This window comes from Oncorhynchus mykiss, chromosome 15 (genome assembly GCF_013265735.2).
Source record: "Oncorhynchus mykiss isolate Arlee chromosome 15, USDA_OmykA_1.1, whole genome shotgun sequence".
In the NCBI taxonomy this organism is placed as follows: Eukaryota; Metazoa; Chordata; class Actinopteri; order Salmoniformes; family Salmonidae; genus Oncorhynchus; species Oncorhynchus mykiss.
Window position 1 is genome coordinate 29115682 of NC_048579.1, and position 24997 is coordinate 29140678.

At 43.4% G+C, this 24997-nt stretch overlaps 1 protein-coding gene across 2 annotated transcripts in view; it reads left to right on the forward strand.

Annotated features, from left to right (window-relative positions):
- Positions 1 to 24997, forward strand: part of malrd1 (MAM and LDL receptor class A domain containing 1) — a 110849-nt gene that overhangs the window by 45328 nt on the left and 40524 nt on the right. For both annotated transcript variants that reach the window (XR_005036078.1, XM_036944252.1), the window contains exons 14-21: positions 3069 to 3225; positions 3637 to 3747; positions 5287 to 5500; positions 9329 to 9576; positions 11298 to 11477; positions 12931 to 13036; positions 17953 to 18198; positions 19023 to 19180. Coding sequence is in view for 1 of the 2 variants with exons in the window: in XM_036944252.1 (XP_036800147.1) it covers positions 3069 to 3225; positions 3637 to 3747; positions 5287 to 5500; positions 9329 to 9576; positions 11298 to 11477; positions 12931 to 13036; positions 17953 to 18198; positions 19023 to 19180 (1420 nt within the window). In the remaining variant the exon portion in view is untranslated. The remainder of the gene's footprint in view (positions 1 to 3068; positions 3226 to 3636; positions 3748 to 5286; positions 5501 to 9328; positions 9577 to 11297; positions 11478 to 12930; positions 13037 to 17952; positions 18199 to 19022; positions 19181 to 24997) is intronic.

A 24997-nucleotide genomic window follows, 5' to 3' on the forward strand; every position in this document is an offset into this window, starting at 1 on the left:
AATTTAGAATCGGCTTTCTATTTCACAACAAAGCCTCCTTCACTCACGCCGCCAAACTTACCCTAGTAAAACTGACTATCCTACCAATCCTCGACTTCGGCGGCGTCATCTACAAAATAGCTTCCAATACTCTACTCAGCAAACTGGATGCAGTCAATCACAGTGCCATCCATTTTGTTACCAAATCACCTTATACCACCCACCACTGTGACCTGTATGCTATTGTCGGTTGGCCCTCACTACATATTCGTCGCTAGACCCACTGGCTCCAGGTCATCTATAAGTCTATGCTAGGTAAAGCTCCGCCTTATCTCAGTTCACTTGTCACGATAACAACACCCACCCATAGCACACGTTCCAGCAGGTATATCTCACTGATCATCCCCAAAGCCAACACCTCATTTGGCCGCCTTTCCTTCCAGTTCTCTGCTGCCAGTGACTGGAACGAATTTCAAAAATCACTGAAGTTGGAGACTTATTTCCCTCACCAACTTTAAACATCAACTTTCTGAGCAGCTAACCGATTGCTGCAGCTGTACATAGTCCATCTGTAAATAGCCCACCCAATCTACCTACCTCATCCCCATACTGTTTTTATTTTATTAACTTTTCTGCTCTTTTGCACACCAGTATCTCTACTTGCACATCATCTGCTCATTTATCACTCCAGTGTTAATCCGCTAAATTGTAATTATTCGCTCCTATGGCCTATTTATTGCCTACCTCCTCATGCCTTTTGCACACACTGTACATAGACTTTCGTTTTTGTCTCTACTGTGTCATTGGCTTGTTTATTGTTTACTCCATGTGTAACTCTGTGCTGTTGTCTGTGTCACACTGCTTTGCTTTATCTTGGCCAGGTCGCAGTTGTAAATGAGAACTAGTTAAATAAAAGGTGAAATAAATAAAAATAAATAAAAATGTCTAATCTTGCAGACAATGTAAAGTATGTATAGATGGGTGTAATCTAGAGCCAAGAGTTTAGATTTTTAAATGTGTGGGTATCCTTGTCTTGACACACTTGTTGAATTATGCAAGAGAATGTGACAACAGTAATTAATGAGGCAGCCTAGATACGGCAGGTGAGTGCAGGTAGGCCTAGACACGGCAGGTGAGTGCAAGTAGGCCTAGACACGGCAGGTGAGTGCAGGTAGGCCTAGACACGGCAGGTGAGTGCAAGTAGGCCTAGACACGGCAGGTGAGTGCAGGTAGGCCTAGACACGGCAGGTGAGTGCAGGTAGGCCTAGACACGGCAGGTGAGTGCAAGTAGGCCTAGACACGGCAGGTGAGTGCAAGTAGGCCTAGACACGGCAGGTGAGTGCAGGTAGGCCTAGACACGGCAGGTGAGTGCAGGTAGGCCTAGACACGGCAGGTGAGTGCAGGTAGGCCTAGACACGGCAGGTGAGTGCAAGTAGGCCTAGACACGGCAGATGAGTGCAGGTAGGCCTAGACACGGCAGGTGAGTGCAGGTAGGCCTAGACACGGCAGGTGAGTGCAGGTAGGCCTAGACACGGCAGGTGAGTGCAGGTAGGCCTAGACACGGCAGGTGTGTTGTGGTTGCAGCCCTGTTCCACCAATTTATATGAATTTATTCATGTGGGAAATACACCCAGTGTATATATGCAAATGAGGAACATACTTTTCTTTATTTTATCACAAAATATATTTAAAAAAATACCTGATATACTAAGGAAATGTAAAGAAAGATATATATTTTACAATAACAATTTCGATGACCATTTCTACACACACACACCGGGGTCAAAAAACGCCATCACAGCCCTCTGAGACATCCTCTGAAACTGAGTAATGATGTTTCAGAATGTTACCTGTCTGGGCTATGATTGCCTATCTGAGGGGTTGACAGTGAGAGCAGAAATCAACTCCTCCACTCTATTACTGTCATTTCCTGTCCTTTCCTCTTGTAGCCAGTGGGCCAGAGTACGGGTGCAATCATCCCTCTTCCCTCCCTTCCTCCTCCCTCTTTCCCTCACTCCTGCTGCAGTCCTTTACTCTTCAGTAACAGACGATTACTAAGCTCCGGCAGCCATGGAAGTGAGAGGGGGAACTGGTCTTCTCCAAGCCCAAGGGGAGCCTCTCCTCTCTTGGGTAGGAAGGGTGGAGAGGCATGGTATCCAGGGAGCTGTGAGCTTATGGAGATGGATGAAAGCAGTCAAGCGAATCGCAGCCCTCTGCTCTATTCTCCCATGGTTGTAAAGGATGACTGTGATTGACAATCTGTAGGGGCCTGGGTCTAGTACAGGGAGAGATAGATGAGTTTCAGTGACCTGCCTCTGTGGGCGGACACTCTATGTGTGGGGTGGGAGACAGTGGAGGACTTGTCAGACGTGGAGAGCGTGTACTTGAGCTGCGCGGGAAAAGACGAGGATGCCGTCGAGGTAGACGAACACAAACCGGTTCAAAATGTCACGGAGAACGTTATTAACCAGGACCTGGAACACAGCAGGAGCGTTGGTCAGACCGAATGGCATCACCAGGTATACGTAGCGTCCGCTAGCCGTGTTGAAGGCTGTCTTCCACTCCAGTGGCAGAGTCCGTAAGGTACAGAATGGCAGGCAGGGTCAGGGTCAGGACGGGCAGAATAATCAAAACCGGAAGAACTAGAAAACAGGGACTAAAGAGACACGGAATAACATGCTGTTCAGCTTGACGAGACAAGACAAACTGGCAACAGACAAACAGGAAACACAGGTATAAATGCACAGGGGAAAATGGGTGACACCTGGAGGGGGGTAGAGACAAGCACAAGACAGGTGAAACAGATCAGGGTGTGACAATTAGTGTATTTGTTCTTACCCAACCTTATTTCCCATAAACTAATACTTTCTACAGTTTCTATTCATTATCATATATATTGTATTGCACTTTAAGGTAATTGTCTTTCATGGTCATCTCTATTTATTGTCTCCGTTTGTTGTATGTGTCTGAACCACGGCTATAGCCTTAAATAGAATTGCCCCATGGTGACAAATAAAGTTGTTTGAATTCAATTGAATTGTGTTAATAATGTGAACCTCTAACCTCCCCTCTTCTTGCATCTACACTAGTGGCAGTCCAGAGGGTTGGTACATGTATGCAGACAGCTCCAACGGTGGTTACGGCCACATCACCGACCTGCAGACCCCTGTCATCTCCTCCACTGGACCCCAGTGCACCTTGGGATTCTGGTATCACATGAGCGGCTTCACTGTGGGAACCCTGCAGGTGAATGAATCCCATAGAGTCTCTCAGATGTATCACCAAGAAAAGAGAAAATAAGTGTTGCGTTGTTTCTGTGAAAAAATATATACATGGTATTCATAGGAAACAAGGGTCTAAATAGACTGAGAATACATTTTATCTTAAAAACAATGCAACAAAAAAACATGGCACTTATTTTGTCATCTAAATTAAAAAGCCTTTGTTTTTTATGGCAGGCTTTAATTATTTTTTTTCTCACATTTTTTACATAAGCTTAAACGTATTTTGTTTTGTCTCTCAAAAGTACTTTGCACCACAATATACCATATGGTGAATAAAATACAGCCAATGGCCATGACAATGTTTTTAAAAAATATTTATTTTTTATCACAAAGCTGTGGTACAACTGTGAGATTTTCTTACTGTATTTCACAGGTGTTATTGAAGTATGGAAATGTCACCCATGAAGTGTGGTCCCAGACTGGTAACCAAGGCAACAAATGGAGACGTGGAGAAGTGTTTCTCGGAATCGACCATGACTTCCAGGTCTGTCAATCATCTTGTCTTGGAGAGAACCAAGTCCATAAATCCATCTGTCACAGGTCTTGTGGAGTGATTCATGCTTATTCATGCTGTTCCACGCTGGATAAGAGGGTCTGCTAAATGACTAAAATATAAAACGGTTTTGTTTTGTGGACTCTTTTTTTTGGGGAGGGGGGAGGACCATTTGCAATTCATGCTTGACTGTTACACTAAGAGGATTTCGACTCACACAGCCACAGATTGATTGTTTGACTCTGTAAAGAGAATTAATCACATTTATTTTATAAAGCCCTTTTTTTACATCAGCAGTTGCCACAAAGTGCTTTACAGATACCGGGCCTAAACCCCAAAGAGCAAGCAAAGCAAATGCAAAAGCACAGTGGCCAGGAAAATCTCCCTAGACGGAAGCTATCTAGGAAGAAACTGCATGCTTTCCAATGGCTGAGTTCACCCTACCAGAAACAAGACAAAGACCTGACATCAACAGTGAAATAGCAATTTTAGCAACACATCCCCTGACCTTTGTACTGATGTCCATTAACCTTTGTCAACCGGGCCCAGTCAGATCAGCCATTCAGATAGAGCAATCAGTGTGTCCTTTAGCACTGAAGCGGTGTGTTCAAGAGCAGCTTTCTTACCATCAGAGCTTCAGTGCCCTTTCTCTCTCCCACAAAGCACTTAATCAGCCCAGGTCCTCTCTCGTGTGAAATACAGGTAACTGTCCAAATAAAGGAAACACCAACTTAAAGTGTCTTAAAGGCGTTGGGCCACCACGAGCCACCAAAACAGCTTCAATACGCCTTGGAATAGATTCTACAAGTGTCTGGAACTCTATTGGAGGGATGCGACACCATTAGTCCATGAGGAATTCCATAATTTGGTGTTTTGTTGATGGTGGTGAAAAACACTGTCTTTAGGTGTCTCTCTAGATTCTCCCATAAGTGTTCATATACACACCCTTAAAACCGCCTATGCTCCTTTGAGACCACTCTTTCAACATCGCTGAGATCTCTTCTTCTAGCCACGGTAGCCAAAATAATAGGCAACTGTGCATTTTATACATGACCCTAAGCATGATGGGATGTTAATTGCTTAATTAACTCAGAAAACCTCACCTGTGTGGAAACACCTGCTTTCAATATACTTTGTGTCGCTCATTTACTCAAGTGTTTCCTTTATTTTGGCAGTTACTTGTACATTACTCAGCAATTTGAAGGATGAGCTGCTTGTGTAGTATACAGTTGGTGATTTTGGGCTAGATCCTAAGTGGAACCTTATTCCCTTTATAGTGCCCTTCTTTTGACCAGGTACCATTTGGGATGCCCTGGTATGTTGGGTTTAATTGTGTTTATGTCATGTTTAGCCTTGCTTACCAGGATTTTAGTGAAGATGGCTGAGAACGAGACTAATGGCATGTTATTGTGAATTTGCTAGTTTATTTACGGTACTAGACAGTTTTGTTAATTTATAAGTATTTGGGTATTACTTCAAGCATTGAAAGACTTGGACAGATGGCTTACTTCAATCCTGTCTGTCATTTAGGTAATCTTCCAGGCCAAGCGGGGGATCAGCTACATGGGAGATGTGGTGGTGGATGACGTGACCTTCCAGAACTGCACCCCTCCCCTCAGCCCAGAGCAGCCGTGTGGGCCTGAGGAGTACACCTGCTCCAATGGATACTGCATCCCAGAGGACAACCTGTGTGACTTCCTCAACCACTGTGGAGATGGCTCCGACGAGGACCCCTACATCTGCAGTGAGTGAGAGACCCTTCGCCTGCCCGTTTGATAATAATGAATTAAAGAACAGTGTTATTTACAGCAGCTTTTGTTGAATTTTGTGTGATTTATTTTGATGTATTTATTTTTTATTTAACCAGGTAGGCCAGTTGAGAACAAGTTCTCATTTACAACTGTGACCTGACCAAGATAAGGCAAAGCAGGGCGACAAAAACAACAACACAGAGTTACACATAAACAAATGTACAGTCAATAACACAATAGAAAAATCTACAGTTGAAGTCGTTTTTCAACCACACCACAAAAGTATTGTTAACAAACTATAATTTTGGCAAGTTGGTTAGGACATCTACTTCGTGCATGACACAAGTCATTTTCCCAACAATTGTTTAACAGACAGATTATTTCACTTAAAGTTCACTGTATCACAATTCCAGTGGGTCATAAGTTGACATACACTAAGTTGACTGTGCCTTTAAACAGCTTGGAAAATTCCCGAAAATGATGTCATGGCTTTAGAAGCTTCTGATAGCCTAATTGACATCATTTGAGTCAATTGTAGGTGTACCTGTGGATGTATTTCAATGCCTACCTTCAAACTCAGTGCCTCTTTGCTTGACATCATGGGAAAATCAAAAGAAATCAGCCAAGACCTCAGAAAAAAAATTGTAGACCTCCACAAGTCTGGTTCATCATTGGGAGCAATTTCTAAATGCCTGAAGGTACCACGTTCATCTGTACAAACAATAGTACACAAGTATAAACACCATGGGGCCACACAACCGTCATACCGCTCAGGAAGGAGACACGTTCTGTCTCCTAGAGATGAACTTACTTTTGTGCGAAAGTACAAATCAATCCCAGAACAACAGCAATATACCTGGTGAAGATGCTGGAGGAAGCAGGTACAAAAGTATCTATATCCACAGTAAAACGAGTCCTATATCGACATAGAAATAGAACTGTTTGGCCATAATGACCATTTGTTATGTTTGGAGGAAAAAGGGGGAGGCTTGCAAGCCGAAGAACACCATCCCAACCGTGAAGCACGGGGGTGGCAGCATCATGTTGTGGGGGTCCTTTGCTGCAGGAGGGACTGGTGCACTTCACAAAATAGATGGCATCGTGAGGGAGGAAAATTATGTGGATATATTGAAGCAACATCTCAAGACATCAGTCAGAAGGTTAAAGCTTGGTTGCAAATTGTTCTTCCAAATGGACAATGACCCCAAGCATACTTCCAAAGTTGTGGCAAAATGGCTTAAGGACAACAAAGTTAAGGTATTGGAGTGGCCATCACAAAGCCCTGACCTCAATCCTATAGAATATTTGTGGGCATAACTGAAAAAGTGTGAGCGAGCAAGGAGGCCTACAAACCTGACTCAGTTACACCAGCTCTGTCAGGAGGAATGGGCCAAAATTCACCCAACTTATTGTGGGAAGCTTGTGGAAGGCTTAAGTTAAACAATTTAAAGGCAATGCTACCAAATACTAATTGAGTGTATGTAAACTTCTGACCCACTGGGAATGTGATGAAAGAAATAAAGGCTGAAATAAATCATTCACTCTTATTATTCTGACATTTCACATTCTTAAAATAAAGTGGTGATCCTAACTGTCCTAAAACAGGGAATCTTTACTAGGATTAAATGTCAGGAATTGTGAAAAACTGAGTTTAAATGTATTTGGCTATGGTGTATGTAAACTTCCGACTTCAACTGTATGTACGTGTGTGCAAATGTTGAAGAGTAGGGAGGTAAAGGCAATAAATAGGCCATTACTGTGGTGGCAATGGTGTTTTTTATTAATTGTACAATCTAATGTAACATTCAACCTTAAAATGAGTATGGCCACATTTTGAGCATCATGTAAATATGAATGTATTGTTATGTAATCATATGAATGTATTGTTATGTAATCATATTATCTTCTCAATTGCTGTAATTATCTGTGCAGAATCTCGAACGACATTAATCACTTGCACCATGTAGCCTACTTTTCTAATGTATTCTCAACTGCAATCCCAGTCGTTTGGTTCTGCTATTAGATGAAGCACAGTGATAACACATTCATCTGTGGTATAAATGAACAAAATAGCTGACATTGTACTCCCATTTGAAATTTGCTGTGCTTTTAAATAATTGAAAGCACGGCGATAAACATTTCGGTGACGACTAAACCAAAAATCTGACATTGTTTTTCCATTGGAGTTTGGTTGTGCTATTAGATTAGTCTCCCTAGGCAGACAGTTGCCTCCCACAATGTATCCAAAGCTACGGCATACACTGCTCTTGCCTAGGGTCGGGTTTGCGAGACTGCTTTTACACAGTTAAAAGTATAGTGATAAATTGTCATAACTTTAGGCTGTTTTTTGAGTGGGTGAATATACAGTGAGTATTTGGACAGTGCTTTTTTTGTTGGCCTCTGTACTCCAGCGCTTTGGGTTTGAAATGATACAACGACTGAGGTCAAAGCGCAGACTGTCAGCTTTCATTTGAGCAGTAGCGGGTACGTGAGTAAAATCTCTCGAGGAAGCCAAGCCAGTTTTTAAAAAAAATAAGCCATATTTACAACCTTTGTTGTGATAACTGCGGCGTTCGCTCTGTAACCCGTTCGTTCGCACGCCACCGTGATATACAATAAGGCCGTTACGACAAAAAAAAAAGACAACAGTCACACAGTGGCGGAATAAACTCAACTATACATGCGCTTGTTTCATCACAAAACCGGAGAGCAACATCTGCCAGTTGAAGTCCACAAACCAAATGGTGCATGTGACAAACAGTTCTATAATCTGCAGCATGGCCAAGTACGTTAATGTTTTGGACAGTTTGTTAAACAACTACTGATTTACAACCACAACTGCCTCCGCTATTCCAGCACCGTTTCAACTGAAACATTTAAACATCATCAAATTAACAAGGCTATATATGCTTAGTTTAATACACTGAAAACAAACCTAAAGACACCTTAAACTATTTCGTCCAATTAATGTTGCTTAAAATCATGTGGCTGTCCTTAATACTGATTTCTGTCTGTGCATGTGTGCATGTTTTAAAACTCACCCTACTTGTAGACTAGTTGAATGCCAATGCCATCATCCTCTTTCATGTTGGCACAACTGTCTATGGCTCTGTCATACAGTACATTTTTAGTTTTGGTTGTCATAGGCTACCTAGCTAAAATGCTTGCTAGCCTAACTTCCTCACATGGGCAACAATGTACCAGGTAAGTTAGCTAGCTAGTTAGCGTGCGCTTACTAGGCAACATCTAGGCTACATATTGAATTTCAATTGTTTCAGGTCAGTGGCACAATATATTAATTTATGGTCAGATCAGAATCACCATCAAAGTCATTGGCCTGTACAGAGAATTAAGTCAAAACCACAAGTCCAAATCCCCATCTCCATCATTGGCTTGATCGTTGCGTGCTAGGAATATGGGACCAAATACTAAACTTTTGACTACTTTTGTCCCAATACTTTTAGTCCCCTTAAATGGGCTATGTACAAAAGGTGTTGTCATGTATAAACAGTTCACCCGATATAGATGAAAATACCCTCAAAATAAAGCTGACAGTCTGCACTTTAACCTCATAGTCATTGTCATTTCAAATCCAAAGTGGTGGAATATAGAGCCAAAACAACAACAAATGTGTCACTGTCCCTATACCTTTGGAGCTCACTGTTGGTTGTAATCTCCTTGATCAACGTCTCAACCAAATATTACTCCATTATCCACATCGAAATTACGTGGTGTGCCAAGTGTGGAAGTTATTTATGTCATGGTGAGTATACTAATGACTAATTAAGCTCTCTTCCTCTCTGTCTCTCTCTCTCTTACAGAGGGCTTCAGCGGACACTGCAACTTTGAGTTTGACCTCTGCTCCTGGCGCCAGTGCCTGCAGGACAATTTCGATTGGCTTATCAAAGCGGGCAGCACACCGACCACTGGCACAGGTCCATCTACTGACCACACCCTGCGGGACCCGTCTGGCCACTACCTCTATGTGGAGAGCTCTTTCCCCCAGGCAACCGGAGACGCCGCTAGAATCTCAGGACCCCTCCTCAGCCGCAGGAGCAAGCAGTGCAAGGTCAGGGCAGAGACTGTAGATAACAGTTCGGGAGCCATGTGGGTGTTACTGGGTCGAGATTAAAAGGGTCATATGATCAATACATGGACACAAGCGTTGGTCCTGGTCGGCCCCTGGATGGGAGACCAGATGCTGCTGGAAGTGCTTTTGGAGGGCCAGTAGGAGGCACTCTTTCCTCTGGTCCCCCCAAAAAATATCCCAATGCCCCAGGGCGGTGTGGTGGGACATTTTCCTGTGTAGGGTGCCGTCTTTCGGATTCATCGTTAAACGGGTGTCCTGACTCTATGGTCACTAAAGATCCCAAGTCACTTATCTTAAGAATAGGGATGTTAACCCCAGGGTCCTGGCTAAATTCCCAATCTGGCCATCATGCCATCATGGCCACCTAATTATTCCAAAATTCCAATTGGCTCATTCACCCCCCCCCCGCCCCTATAATCCACCATACAAACCTACAGACAGATTAAGGGAGGAGGTTCAGGTAGACTATGAAGTAGAATTGGGGGAATATGTATAAAGGGCTTGGTCAGTCAGTATCTCCTCCCTCTGTGTGTGACGAGATCAGCCAGTGCAGTGGGTGAGTCCAGGAGCCATCTCAGGAGCCATCTCTCTTCTCTCTCTGACTGAGCTCACATCAGTCAGTCTGTCTGAGTCCTTCTTATTGAGTGCCTCGTTTGTACGGAACTGTGTCTGTCTCATCTCGGGCTGGACCTGCCAACCAATCACACACGCAGCTGACAGGCGCCAATTAAACAGAGCGAGGGGAGGAGGGGAAGAGAGGGGGGAGAGAAGAAGCGGTAGTTTAGTCTTCTCACTGCCTCCCGCCCTCCCTCCGCATCTAGTTGCATTTGGTAGAAAACTCCTTAGCACTGCGTTAGGAGTGGCTGACTTTGTGGGCTAGCTGTAATGAACAGGGGAAATAGAAGGAAATGAATGGAGCTACGGAGATTTTTGTTCACAACAAATTACCTTTGTATATAGATAGACCTCTTGCTTTGCTTTCATGGTCTACGGGGAGGTGAAACGAGTGATCATAATAAGAGTGTTGCAGTGAAAAGTCAATGGTAAGGCAGAAAGCATGAGTCTCAGGTGCGTGTTGCTTTGATCAGATTTACTGAATCAAATCAAACTGTATTTGTCTCATGCGCCGAATACAACAAGTGTAGATCTCACCGTGAAATGCTTACTTACAAACCCTTAACCAACAGTGCAGTTCAAGAAAAGTTCAAATATAAAAAGTAACACAATAGCATAACAATAACGAGGCTACATACAGGGGGTACCGGTACAGAGTCAGTGTGCGTGCGGGGGGGTACAGGGGGTACAGGTTAGTCGAGGTAATTTGTACATGTAGATAGGGGTGAAGTGACTATGCATAGATAATAAACAGCGAGTAGCAGCAGTGTACAAAACAAATGGGGGGGGGGGGTCAATGTTAATTGCTCAGCAGTCTTGTGGGTAGAAGCTGTTAAGGAGCCTTTTGGGCCTTTACAAGTCAGGGGTATTTAAACTTCACTTTAATGAGTCGAGGAAAGTCTCATTGCTTAAATATCATGGTATTTCCCAGACTGTCTGTGCTGATCCAGAAATTTGATGGTACAGATGGAGATGTTTTAAGATGACGAGTTAGTTTAACTAATTCAACTTGGCTACACTTGCATGACTTCACTATGTTTGTCACTTTCCTGTGTGTGTGTGTGTGTCCCCCTTCCCTTCTCCAGATCCGCTTCTACCTGCACATGTCGGGAGACGGCTTTGGAACGCTGAACGTGTTCCAGGTCACCAGCTCCTCAGGTCACCAGCTCCTCCTCAACCTGACTGGAGACCAGGGAAACTACTGGCAGAGGAGGGACATCCAGCTGACCTCTCAGGAAGACTTCCGGGTCACCTTCGAGGGCAAGGTGATGAACATTTGTATTGAATTCTTGTGACTTATGTTCATCTTGTGCATATCTGGCATAGTAGTTGCATCTGTGAGTGTTGCTGTTACTGTGCCATGAAAAAGTATTTGCCCACTTTCTGATTTTCTCTATTTTTGCATATTTTTTAATACTGAATGTTATCAGATCTCCAACCAAAACCTAATATTAGATAAAAGGAACCTGAGTTTACAAAGAATTTAAAAATATGTATTCTTTATTTATTTAATTAGAAAAGTTAAGCAACACCCAATTCCACTATGTGAAAAAGTAATTGCCCCCTTACACTCAATAACTGGTTGTGCCACCTTTAGCTGCAAGGACTTCAACCAAATGCTCCCTGTAGTTGATCAGTCTCTCAAATCACGGTGGAGGAATTCTGGCCCACTCTTGCATGCAGAACTGCTTTAACTCAGCGACATTTGTGGGGTTTCAAGCATGAACTGCTCGTTTCAAGTCCTGCCACAACATCCCAACAATTGGGATTAGGTCTGGACTTTGACAAGGCCATTCCCAAACTTACAATGTGTTGCTTTTTAGCCATTTTCATGTAGACTTGATTGTGTTTTGGATCATTGTCTTGCTGCATGACTCAGCTGCGCTTCAGCTCACAGATGGATTGCCTGACATTCTCCCGTCGAATTCTCTGATGCAGAGCAGAGAATTCATGGTTCCCGCAAAGGCATAAAAGCATCCCAAAACTATCACACTATCAAATCAAATGTTATTGGTCACATACACATATTTAGCAGATGAGTACGCACCCTTGTGGGGTCCCTATGTTGAGGATCAGCGAAGTGGAGGTGTTTTTTTCCTACCTTCACCATCTAGTGGTGGCCTGTCAGGGAGTCCAGGACCCAGTTGCACAGGGTGGGGTTCAGACCCAGGGCTCCAAGCTTGATGATGAGCTTGGAGGGTACTATGGTGTTGAAGGCTGAGCTATAGTCAATGAACAGCATTCTTACATAGGTATTCCTCTTGTCCAGATGGGATAGGGCAGTGTGCAGTGTGATGGCGATTGCATCGTCTGTGGATCTATTGGGGCGGTAAGCAAATTGGAGTGGGTCTAGGGTGTCAGGTAAGGTAGAGGTGATATGATCCTTAACTAACCTCTCAAAGCAATTCATGATGACAGAAGTGAGTGCTACAGGGCGATAGTAATTTAGTTCAGTTACCTTGGCTTTCTTGGGTACAGGAACAATGGTGGACATCTTGAAGCAAGTTGGGACCGCAGACTGGGGACCTGCTTGACCGTTGGTATGAGGTTCTTGCTGTGGAATGCAGTGTTTGGCTTTCGCCAGGCATAATGGGACCCATTAGAAAGGTGGCAAGCACTTTTTCATGGCACTGTATATGTTTACTCTCTTTATCTTATCTGACTTGCCACAACTAAAGTTCCCTGTGGAACAATTATGCTATTTTATTCTATCCTAAGGTGGGCCCCAGCGCCAAGGGGGACATCTGTCTGGATGACATCACCTTCTCACCAGGCTGCCTGCTCTCGTCTACGTCAGAAGCACTGGAGACTCCACCCCCATTAGGTATGATGTCACTCCGGGTGCGTCTCAATAGTCTTAAGTGACCTCCTCGTCTCCTTGTCTCCTCTCCTTCATAATAGTCTGAAAACCTACCCACTGGGAATTGACTTTGGCCTGTTCAGTTTTTTCGCGTTAGTGCAGATGAAGGAGGGAGAAGAAAGAACTAAGTAGTACATTATTTAGGGAATAGGGCTTAATCTGAGACGTTAGTCATGGTTTTGTGAACCAAGCGGTATCAGTCAGTGAATAAAGAACGGCTTGGTCTCCATTCAGATGATTGTACGTTTCCTCTGCATTCTTCCTGTTCTTTACGAGCCAACCCTTGAGAGACGAGAGAAAGGGACAACAACGTGTACTGATTTAGCCCCGTTGTCACAGTGGTGCATAGCAGCTATAATTGCCCTTTCTAATGTATAGCTTTACTGTTGTATTGGGTGTCGGAGTGGAAGAGAGAAGAGGAGAGGGAGAGAAAAGGGGGGTTTTGAGGGGATGGGGAAGGCTTTGTGTGTGGCCTCTTTAAGGGACCTCTAGTGATCTGCTGGGCTGGACTATAGGGGCCTTATACACAATAGTCCTGTTGTGTGCGTCTATGTCTCTTTCTTGCTTCCTTTCTCTCTCTCTCTCTCTCTCTCTCTCTGACTTACTCACAGCCTCAGAATGTGTTTGAGAATGCAACCTAGCCTGCTGTGAGTCTGCCAACAGGCACGGGCATTAATGAGTCATCACATGACTTTAATGGAGTCTCAGCCCAATGGTAGTCGGCGGGAGTCGGCGGGAGTCAGTGTGAATATGAGGATGTTGTTAATGATATGTTGATATCCAGCTTGCTCTTTCTTTTAACAATTGCCGTGCGTGCATTTGCGTTTGCTGAAATGTTACACTTGTTTTGGGATTATCCTTATGTCAGTCGGAGTTTGTGGTTCACAAACATTTGTGCGTTATGTCACCCCCCCCCACCAAGAAAACAAAATAATTTGTCTCTCCCAAATGGAACTATATGCAAACCCGTAATTTAAGAAACCCCTGCAATGCAGAGAGAGACCTATGCCAAAATGGCTTTGACGGACATAGTTGAGAAAATGGCTGTCTTTTCTCTTACATGAAATATTATTTTGGCCAGACCAATGGCAGTACATATTAGTCCTCTCACTGGACTTTTTGATGTTAAACACACTTGTATATTATATTCCTTGGTCATTGATAGCACTGGAATGGGAATAATAAATAAATAAATAAATAATATTCTAATATAGTCAGAATTACACAATGTAGTCAAATGTCTTAATAAAACAAAATGAGATACAAGCAACAGAGGGCAGGGGAAGATCTAAGGGAGCGATACAGATGGTTGGTGTACGTGCATTAGAAGACGAGGCCACTGCTACCATTACCCCGACATTATTATTCCATTTGGAACGAGTCAATCCCAAGGACGGCAGCCCCACAATCTCCAAGATCAATGACAAAATAAATCAGATCACCAGGCAAGCAAGGTCGACCTGGCTTTCTCTCTTCTTCCTTTTTTAAAAATCAACGTTGTATGATGAACAAAATGCGGCTGAACTTGTTTTCGCTCTTCCTCCTCTCCCCCCTTTCATCAGAAAGAACGTGATAGCATCTGAAAATACTTGCGCAATTGTCTCAGATAAATCAAGCTTAAAATCAAGCTCATATGTTAATATCCATGCCTTTTATGAGATGCTACTCTCTGGCTGTCTCCCAAATGGTACTCGATTCCCTATATATTGCACTATTTTTGACCCAATGTTGCCATTTAATATGTAGCTTATGACGCATAATGGCATGTAACGACCGTGGACTAATCACATCAAAAAATGGTGGAGAATGGGCCTGTTGTTGAGGAGGACAGGGAGATGAGAGACAGCCTATTCAGATGAGAGGGAATGAGCCAAAGTGATGGAAAGCCATGTGGGACAAATGTAATCAGACAGCAGTGGGACGGCACCTGATACAAGAGGAGATTCATGGCTGGAACAGGTCATTACCGTAAGATTGCTGAGAGTCTGGATGCGGCTGCTCTGTGATGGTTATGGATCATGTTGTCAGTAACACACAACCCACCAGACAATAAACACCGATGCCACAGATTCTTATACTCCCCAATCCATCAGGGGACAATATCTAACCCGGGGTGAGTATATGGGGTCGAAGGGCAGTGGGTCATTACAGTACCTGTGTACCAGTGGAGGCTGCTGAGTGGAGGACAGCTCATAATAATGGCTAGAATGGAATGGCATCAACTAAATTAGATCCACTTTTAATGTACAGGCTTCTGAGCCATCATATCCCATAATGATCATCATATAAAAGTCCATTAATCCTCGGTATTGGGAGAGAGAGGTGAGGTGAATGGGGGAATAAATAGAGTTTGGCTTTGCTGTTATGATAGAACATATCAGACCTGGGTTCAAAAACTATTTTAAATCTTTCAAATACTTTGAGTGTTTACTCCATCCTGCTTGGAGTGCTAAGTGGGCAGGGTTTGCAGTTTTGGGACCTTTCTGATTGGTCCATTAAGCCCAGCAAGCTCAATCAAGCACATATACATTATTTAAATTATTTATGACCATTTGAACCCCCGTCTGGAGCATACAGTACAAAATCAGCTATTTACTAAGGCAGAAACAACTTTCAACATTTGAAATGACTTGAATGTATGGAAATAATTGTCATTGCAGACCAAACTCTTTCTTCATTACCTTTGAGAGGCAAAATGGTTTTCTGTTTTTTCCATGTCCATGTATGGCCCCAAATTGCACCTGGTCAAAATTTGTGCACTATATAGGGAATAGGGTGCACATCATGCCACTATGGTGGGACCATATTCCTTCTGGTCCTGTGCACCTGAAGAAGTGGAAGAGAATATTAGAGGGGATTTATCCCCCTTTCTTTGCTTGAATTACTGGGACCACCCCTCTTCATCACGCATCATCACGCCTCTCTAATACTCCCAAACCCCAAGTCTGACCCCACTGGAATGCCTGGCTCCTATACAGCCACAAGCCCCTCTTCTCAGCCGTCTACTCCCCCTCCTTCTGACACAAAGCCTTACTGCTCCCCTCCTTTGTCCTCCTAAGCCACTGACTGAAAGAGAGGCTAATGTATCATTCAGATCGTCTGCCTGCTTGGCTTACTTTTTATATTCAATTTGAATTCTTGGCCTTTCAGGTCTCTTTGGTTGTTTTGAGATTCAGGATCAGCTTTGCCTTTTAGATCACAATTAATAACATTGCATGCAGAAACGGGGGGGGGAACTGATACTAGATCAGCACTCCTAGTCTGAGACACTTGATGTCGTTTCGACGAATGGCTTGACTAAACTGTATGGATTTTACGAACTCCACTAGATGTCATTAGCCCGACATTATGAAGGTGAAGTTCTGATCATGCATAGGTGAGCTCACCATCTCAATACCTGCATTATTTAATAGCAACTGCCTCTTTATTGTCACCTTGGGCCTTTTCATCCAGTCTGTGTGTGTGTGCATTGCATGTACACTACATTACCAAAAGTATGTGGACACCTACTCGTCGAACATCTCATTCCAAAATCACGGGGATTAATATGGAGTTGCGCCGGGTTGAGGTCAGGGCTCTAGGCAGGCCAGTCAAGTTCTTCCACACCGATCTTGACAAACCATTTCTGTATGGACCTCACTTTGTGCACGGTGGTATTGTCATGCTGAAACAGGAAAGGGCCTTCCCCAATCTGTTGCCACAAAGTAGCAAGCACAGAATAATCTAGAATGTCATTGTATGCTGTAGCGTTAAGATTTTCCTTCACTGGAACTAAGGGGCCTAGCCCGAACCATGAAAAACAGCCCTAGACCATAAATCCTCCTCCCCCAAAGTTTACAGTTGGCACCATGGATTTAGGCAGGTAGCGTTCTCCTGGGTTCCACCAAACCCAGATTTGTCTGTCAGACTGCCAGATGGTGAAGCATGATTTGTCACTCCAGAGAACGCATTTCCACTGCCTCCAGAGTCAAATGGCGGCGAGTTTTACACCACTCCAGCAGACGCTTGGCATTGCGCATGGTGAATTTAGGTTTGTGTGCAGCTACTCATTTCATGAACTCCCGATGAACAGCTTTTGTGCTGACGTTGCTTCTAGAGGCAGTTTGGAACTCCGTAGCGAGTGCTGCAACCGAGGACGGTGCCACATTAAAAGTCACTGAGCTCTTCAGTAAGTCCATTCTACTGCCAATGTTTGTCTATGGAGATTGGATGGGTGTGCTCAATGTTTTACAGCTCTCAGCAACGAGGTGTTGCTGAAATAGCAAGATCCACTAATTTGAAGGGGTGTCCACATAATTGTGTATATATATATATATGTGTATTTCTGATGATTGTTAGGTCTTAAGACCAGAGCCAACCCAAATCCACAGGGAATTCACACTACTGTTTGTGCACTGAATGGATACACACTATTTGTTTTGATTTCAATACTTCATTGATTTCCTATCTCACTGTCCTTTGTCCAGTCTGGTCCTGCTTATCACCCTAGTCTCTTGGCTGCATGTTGCAGCATGATCCATAACATTTTTACAGCACTCTGTGTCCCAAATGGCACCCTATATCCTATACAGTATAGTGCACTACTTTTGGCCAAGGCCCAAATACATGATGTATGAGGAAGCTAATGTATGCCAACATCATGCTAGCTACACACACAGATCCTGACGCTGCTGCAGTTTCCCTTTGCCTTCATGTGCAAGCCACTGAATGCTATACAATAGATTGACTTTGTGTAATTCTCAATACATGGCCTCTCCCTTAGTCAGTGTGTGTGTGTGTGTTAGTGTGTCTGTCTCATGCAAGTATTATCCGTGTGTGTCTGTCTGTCTGTCTGGCTCAAGCATATATTATGCATTATAATCAGTGTGTGTGTTCCCTAGGATCCTGTCCTCTGGGCCACCTGCAGTGTGAGAACGGCCAGTGTTTCCATCCAGACAAGAGCTGTGACTTCATAGACGTTTGCGCCGACGGCACCGATGAAAAGGATTGTGGGACTTCCTGCTCTTTCGAGAATGGTCGCTGTGGTTGGAAGAGCTCCCTGGCTGACAACTTTGATTGGGCATTGGGTGTGGGCTCGGTCCAGGGCATAAGACCTCCATTTGACCACACTCTGAAGAATGAGCATGGTAGTGTATTAGTGTATTTCTCTCTGCAATTCCTATGTGAATTCCCCTTATAGTCCAGGCGATATGTGGATTTTTCCCACACTTTTTATATAAACATGAAACTTGGTTCAGTTGCACAGTTTGGAGCTCTGAGCACAATAAAACATCCTCTTGCCATGGTGGCTATTTCTCTATCCGACCATAACCGAACAATGTATTTTTTACTTCATACTGTATCTGCTGAACCAAAGCATATAATAGAGTCCAATAACATACTTAAATTGATTTGAGGAAGTGTATAAAATTTAGATTTTTTACATTCCCTACCTGCTCTGCGAATAAATTAAAACCTGTATCCCTGAATTTTATGAGATAGTTGGATCACATTTCTTGGCTCAAGATGGAGAGGATTGCATTCCGTACATAGGGCTCTGGTCAGTAGTGTATTGCGCTATATAGGGAATAGGATAGGATGCCATTAGGAATGCATCTCCGTCGATGTATCACAGACAAGATATTGAATGGCTATTCATCTGCAGTATCTTGAGAAGCTTTTGAATTGACTTAGAGCCACATATGAATGATTAGAGTCTTCCAGTCTGTTGAATGTTCTAGATCACTGACTCCCATTGAATCCAGCATGTTCTTTTTTAACTTTGGAGGTTTGATCATTGACTTGGTAAACTTTTCTGTGCCCTCTGTAATGGCAACCACTGAAGGCACCAAGGGGCAATTGCAGTGATCGCCACCCCATGACCTCACTGTAATTTGTCATCAGAAGCAAGAACAGTCTGAGGAGGTGGCTATCAATCTGCTTCACACCTCTTTCTCTCTCTCTCTCTCAGGTCATTTTGTCTATCTGGAAGCTACTCCAGTGGGATTTAAAGGTGATAAGGCTCACATGAAGAGCTCTGTGTGGAAGGAGTCCAGTGCCACCTGCAAGCTCACCTTCTGGTACTACATTTCCCACAAAGCATCAGGAACCATCCGCTTACTGGTCAAGGTAAAAATGTGATTTTACTTCTTGTTGAGGGATGGACATAATATGGAATAGTATACAGTTGAAGTCGGAAGTTTACATACACCTTAGCCAACTACATTTTACACAATTCCTGAAATTTAATCCTAGTAAAAATTCCCTGTCTTAGGTCAGTTAGGATCACCACTTTATTTCCATCCCTAACTAGAACATCTCCTGACAAGATAGAACTGCCAAAGGGGGCGGTGTTGCAATCTACTGCAGAGATAGCCTGCAGAGTTCTGTCTTACTATCCAGGTCTGTGCCCAAACAATTTGAGCTTCTACTTTTAAAAATCCACATTTTCCAGAAACTTTATTTTAAGAATGTAAAATGTCAGAATAATAATAGAGAGAATGATTTATTTCAGCTTATATTTCTTTCATCACATTCGCAGTGGGTCAGAAGTCAATTGTAATTTGGTAGAATTTACTTTAAATTGTTTAACTTGGGTAAAACGTTTTGGGTAGCCTTCCACAAGCTTCTCACAATAAGTTGGGTGAATTTTGGCCACCTTGCTCACACACACTTTTTCAGTTCTGCCCACACATGTTCTATAGGATTGAGGTCAGGGCTTTGTAATGGCCACTCCAATACCTTGACTTTGATGTCTTTAAGCCATTTTTCACTTTCCAGAAATAAGTTATAGGCCACCCTCTGCCCCCAGCTGTGCCCTGGACACCATATGTGAATTGATTGCCCCCCATCTATCTTCAGAGCTCGTTCTGCTAGGTGACCTAAACTGGGACATGCTTAACACCCAGACATCCTACAATCTAAGCTTGATGCCCTCAATCTCACACAAATAATCAATGAACCTACCAGGTACCACCCCAAAGCCGTAAACATGAGCACCCTCATAGATATCATCCTAACCAACTTGCCCTCTAAATACACCTCTGCTGTTTTCAACCAAGAGCTCAGCGATCACTGCCTGCATCTGTAATGGGTCAGCGGTCAAACGACCTCCACTCATCACTGTCAAACGCTCCCTGAAACACTTCAGCGAGCAGGCCTTTCTAATCGACCTGGCCCGGGTATCCTGGAAGGATATTGACTTCATCCCGTCAGTAGAGGATGCCTGGTTATTTTTTTAAATGCCTTCCTCACCATCTTAAATAAGCATGCCCATTCAAGACATTTAGAACCAGGAACATATATAGCCCTTGGTTCTCTCCAGACCTGACTGCCCTTAACCAACACAAAAACATCCTATGGCGTTCTGCATTAGCATCGAACAGCCCCCGTAATATGCAACCTTTCAGGGAATTTAGGAACCAATATACACAGGCAGTTAGAAAAGCTAAGGCTAGATTTTTCAAGCAGAAATTTGCTTCCTGCAACACAAACTCAAAAAAGTTCTGGGACACTGTAAAGTCCATGGAGAATAAGAACACCTCCTCCCAGTTGCCAACTACACTGAGGATAGGAAACTCTGTCACCACCGATAAATCCACGATAATTGACAATTTAAATAAGCATTTTTCTACGGCTGGCCATGCTTTCCACCTGGCTACCCCTACCCCAGTCAACAGCACTGCACCCCCCACAACAACTCGCCCAAGCCTTCCACATTTCTCCTTCTCCCAAATCCAGAGCTGGTGTTCTGAAAGAGCTGCAAAATCTGGACCCCCTACAAATCAGTCGGGCTAGACAATCTGGACCATTTCTTTCTAAAACTATCTGCTGAAATTGTTGCAACCCCTATTACTAGCCTGTTTAACCTCTTTCGTGTAGTCTGAGATTCCCAAAGATTGGAAATCTGCCTTGGTCATTCCCCTCTTCAAAGGGGGTGACACTCTAGACCCAAACTGCTACGCACCAAAGAACGCATCTCCTTCCTGAGTGGTATGACTGCTGCGTGGTCCCATGGTGTTTATACTTGCGTACTATTGATTGTACAGATGAATGTGGTACCTTCAGGCGTTTGGAAATTGCTCCCAAGGATGAACCAGAATTGTTGAGGTCTGAAATTTCTTTTCTGTGGTCTAGGCTGATTTCTTTGATTTTCCCATGATGTCAAGTAAAGAGGCACTGAGTTTGAAGGTGGGCCTTGAAATACATCCACAGGTACACCTCCAATTGACTCAAATTATGTCAATTAGCCTATCAGAAGCTTCTAAAGCCATGACATCATTTTCGGGCGTTTTCCAAGCTGTTTAAAGGCATGGTCAACTTAGGGTATGTAAACTTCTGACCCACTGGAATTGTGATGCAGGGAATTTTAAGTGAAATAATCTGTCTGTAAACAATTGTTGGAAAAATGACTTTTGTCATGCACAAAGTAGATGTCCTAACCGACTTGCCAAAACTGTAGTTTGTTAACAAGACATTTGTGGAGTGGTTGAAAAACAAGTATTAATGATTCCAACCTAAGTGTATGTAAACTTCCGACTTCAACTGTATGTGCATTTACATTGAATGCAGCAAGAAATATATCTGTTTGCACTTTGAAGCACACAATGTCCATAGGATGTCATTGCTGATGACTCGCGTAGATGGGCTGTCTCCCAAATGGCACCCTGTTCCCTATAAAGTGCACAGGCTCTCTTGATTCTTGCTTTGTATTTTTTGTTTACTCTCAAACATGATTAAACTTGGCATGGTAGTGCTCAAGGTTAAGGTGCAAACAATGCTTTAGATCTGCAGGTTTGTGAGTGTCCGTGTGTGTGATACTCTTGTTGTTTAGCTACGGCAGGGTACAGGCCATGAATGCTGATCATACCAACGCACACAAACACACACACTGTTCTGTGCGTTAGCGTACACATGTGGTACTGTGTGTATGTGTGCTTGACACTGTGTGTGTGATCGTGGGCTCGTGTGTGTTAGCGTTCACGAATGGTTCCCTGTGTGTGTGAGCTTGCACACACAGCAAGAACCATTCTGTGCAATTTGCAAAGCAGGTCAGGAAGTCATCATGTAAATTTCAGCAAAGCCTCTTATCCCTCTTCTAGCAGCAAGGGGTGGTATCCCACCTACAGGAATTAGCATTTCATTAAGCTTCCCCTGATAAAGGAGGCGACTGTTATGCTAATAACCCAGATAATGCCTTATGCAGGAAACTGGACTGCCTGCGGTAACACTAGCTAGCGTAACAGAGCTCATGGTGCATGGTGAGTGTGTAAGAAAGAGAGCTACAGGCGATGAGAGCAAAATGGCACCCTAATTCCTGCATGTATATAGTGCCTGGTTAAAAGTAGTGCACTATACAGGGAATTGGGTGCATTTGAGATGCACCTTAGGAGTCCAGTGCACCAGAGCCTGAAGCTAACCGTGCCTTGTCAGAGGTTGGTTGCTAAGGGGATGGATGTTCAGAAATTATTTAAACCTATACATATATTTTAGGCAATGGTGTCATCTCTGTGATTACTCTAGGTGACTGTAATAAGTTAAAATAACAGAATTCAATCATTTGTTTTCACAGAAACCATTACAGGATATAAAAAAACAGCAACAGACACTTTACAAAAAAACATATGGGGACAGGGGACTTTACACGTGCAGTGATAGAAGGGATGATCAACATTATTCACATCACAGATCAGGAATCACATATGGGTCTGTGAAGTGCAGTTCCATACATGAAGGTAATGTGCTATGTCCATTTATTTCATTGTACTGCCCCCACTCATTTAACTGAGCTGCATTGCTTGGATTTTCAGCCCACCACGCTATTCCATAGGATCACTGTCATGATGGAGGTGTGGGGACAAAATGTCACGCGTGATCATGGACATGAGTTCTAAGTTAACAGTAGTATCAGGTCAGAGTGGGAGAAAAAGGGAGTCATGGTGGGCCATTTATTAATGTAGATGTAGTTGTGTGTTTGTGTGTGTGTGTGTGTGTGTGTGTGTGTGTGTATGCAACCGAGCGACACTCTGATCTCTTTGTCACTGTGTTCGAATGAAGTATGAGGAGCTCTAGTCTGTACAGGCTAAGTTGAGAGTACACGCGCACACACACACTGCTCTGTGTGCTGTGGATATTGGCTAAAATTGTCAAAGACCCCAACCACCCAAGCCATAGACTATTTTCTCTGCCTCCGCACGGCAAGAGGTGCCAGTGCATCAAGTCTGACACCAACAGGCTGTTGAATGGCTTCTATCCCCAAGCAATAGGACTGATAAATAGCTAACAAAATAGCTACACACACCGAGTTTACCTTGTATCTTTATTGACCTTTTATTTTAGTCTCTATGCACAATCACTGGGCCCTACACACTCACACCCACTGTCACTCCAACACACACACAAACACTCACTCCATCATTTGCTCACTCGCACATAATATGTACATACATGTATACTGACGACTCTACACACTCGCACGCCCGCTCACATACAAGCTGCTGCTACTCTGTTTATCTTAAATCCTGTTGCCTAGTCACCTTACCTCTAAACAGTACCAGTCAAAAGTTTGGACACACCTACCGTTTCAAGGGTTTTTCTTAATATTTCACTATTTTCTACATTGTAGAATAATAGTGAAGACAAACTATGAAATAAAACATATTCTTCAAAGTAGCCACCCCTTGCCTTGATGACAACTTTGCACACTCTTGGCATTTTCTCAACCAGCTTCATGAGGTAGTTAAATTGAGGAATGTCTTTCCTTCTTAATGCGTTTGAGCCAATCAGCTGTGTTGTGACAAGGTAGTGGTGGTATACAGAAGATAGCCCTATTTGGTAAAAGACCAAGTCCCTATTATGGCAAGAAGAGCTCCAATAAGCAAAGAGAAAGACAGTCAATCATTACTTTAAGACATGAAGGTCAGTCAATGCGGAAACTGTCAAGAACTTGTGCTAAACCAACAAGCGCTATGACGAAACTGCCCGCCACAGTTAAGGAAGACCCAGTTACCTCTGCTGCAGAGGATAAGTTCATTAGAGTTACCAGCCTCAGAAATGTATTTGCAGCCCAAATAAATGCTTCACAGAGTTCAAGTAGCAGACACGTCTCAACATCAACTGCTCAGTCGAATTGCTGCAAAGAAACCACTACTAAAGGACACCAATAATAAGAGACTTGCTTGGGCCAAGAGACATGAGCAATGGACATTAGACCGGTGGAAATATGTCCTTTGGTCTGATGAGTCCAATTCCCGATTTTTGGTTCCAACCACCGTGTCTTTATGAGACGCAGAGTAGGTGAACGGATGTTTTCCACAGCATGGAGGAGGAAGTGTGATGGTGTGGGGGTGCTTTGGTGTTGACACTGCCATTTTTTTATTTAGAATTCAAGGCACACTTAACTAGCATGGCTATCACAGCATTCTGCAGCAATACGCCATCCCATCTGGTTTGCGCTTAGTGGCACTACTCATTTGTTTTTCCACAGGACAATGACCCAAAACACACCTCCAGGCTGTGTAAGGGCTATTTGACCAAAAAGGAGAGTGGTAGGTGGCTGCATCAGATGATCTGGCCTCCACAATCACCCAACCTCAACCCAATTGAGATGGTTTGGGATGAGTTGGACCTCAGAGTGAAGGAAAGGTAGCCAACAAGTGCTCAGCATATGTGGGAACTCCTTCAAGACTGTTGGAAAAGCATTCCATGTGAAGCTGGTTGAGAGAATGCCAAGAGTGTGCAAAGCTGTCAAGACAAAGGGTGGCTACTTTGAAGAATGTAAAATATAAAATATATATTGAATGGTTTAACACTTATTTTGGTTACTACATAATTCCATGTGTGTTATTTCATAGTTTTAATGTCTTCACTATTATTATACATTGTAGAAAATATGAAAAATCCTTGAATGAGTAGGTGTGTCCAAACTTTTGACTGGTACTGTACCTC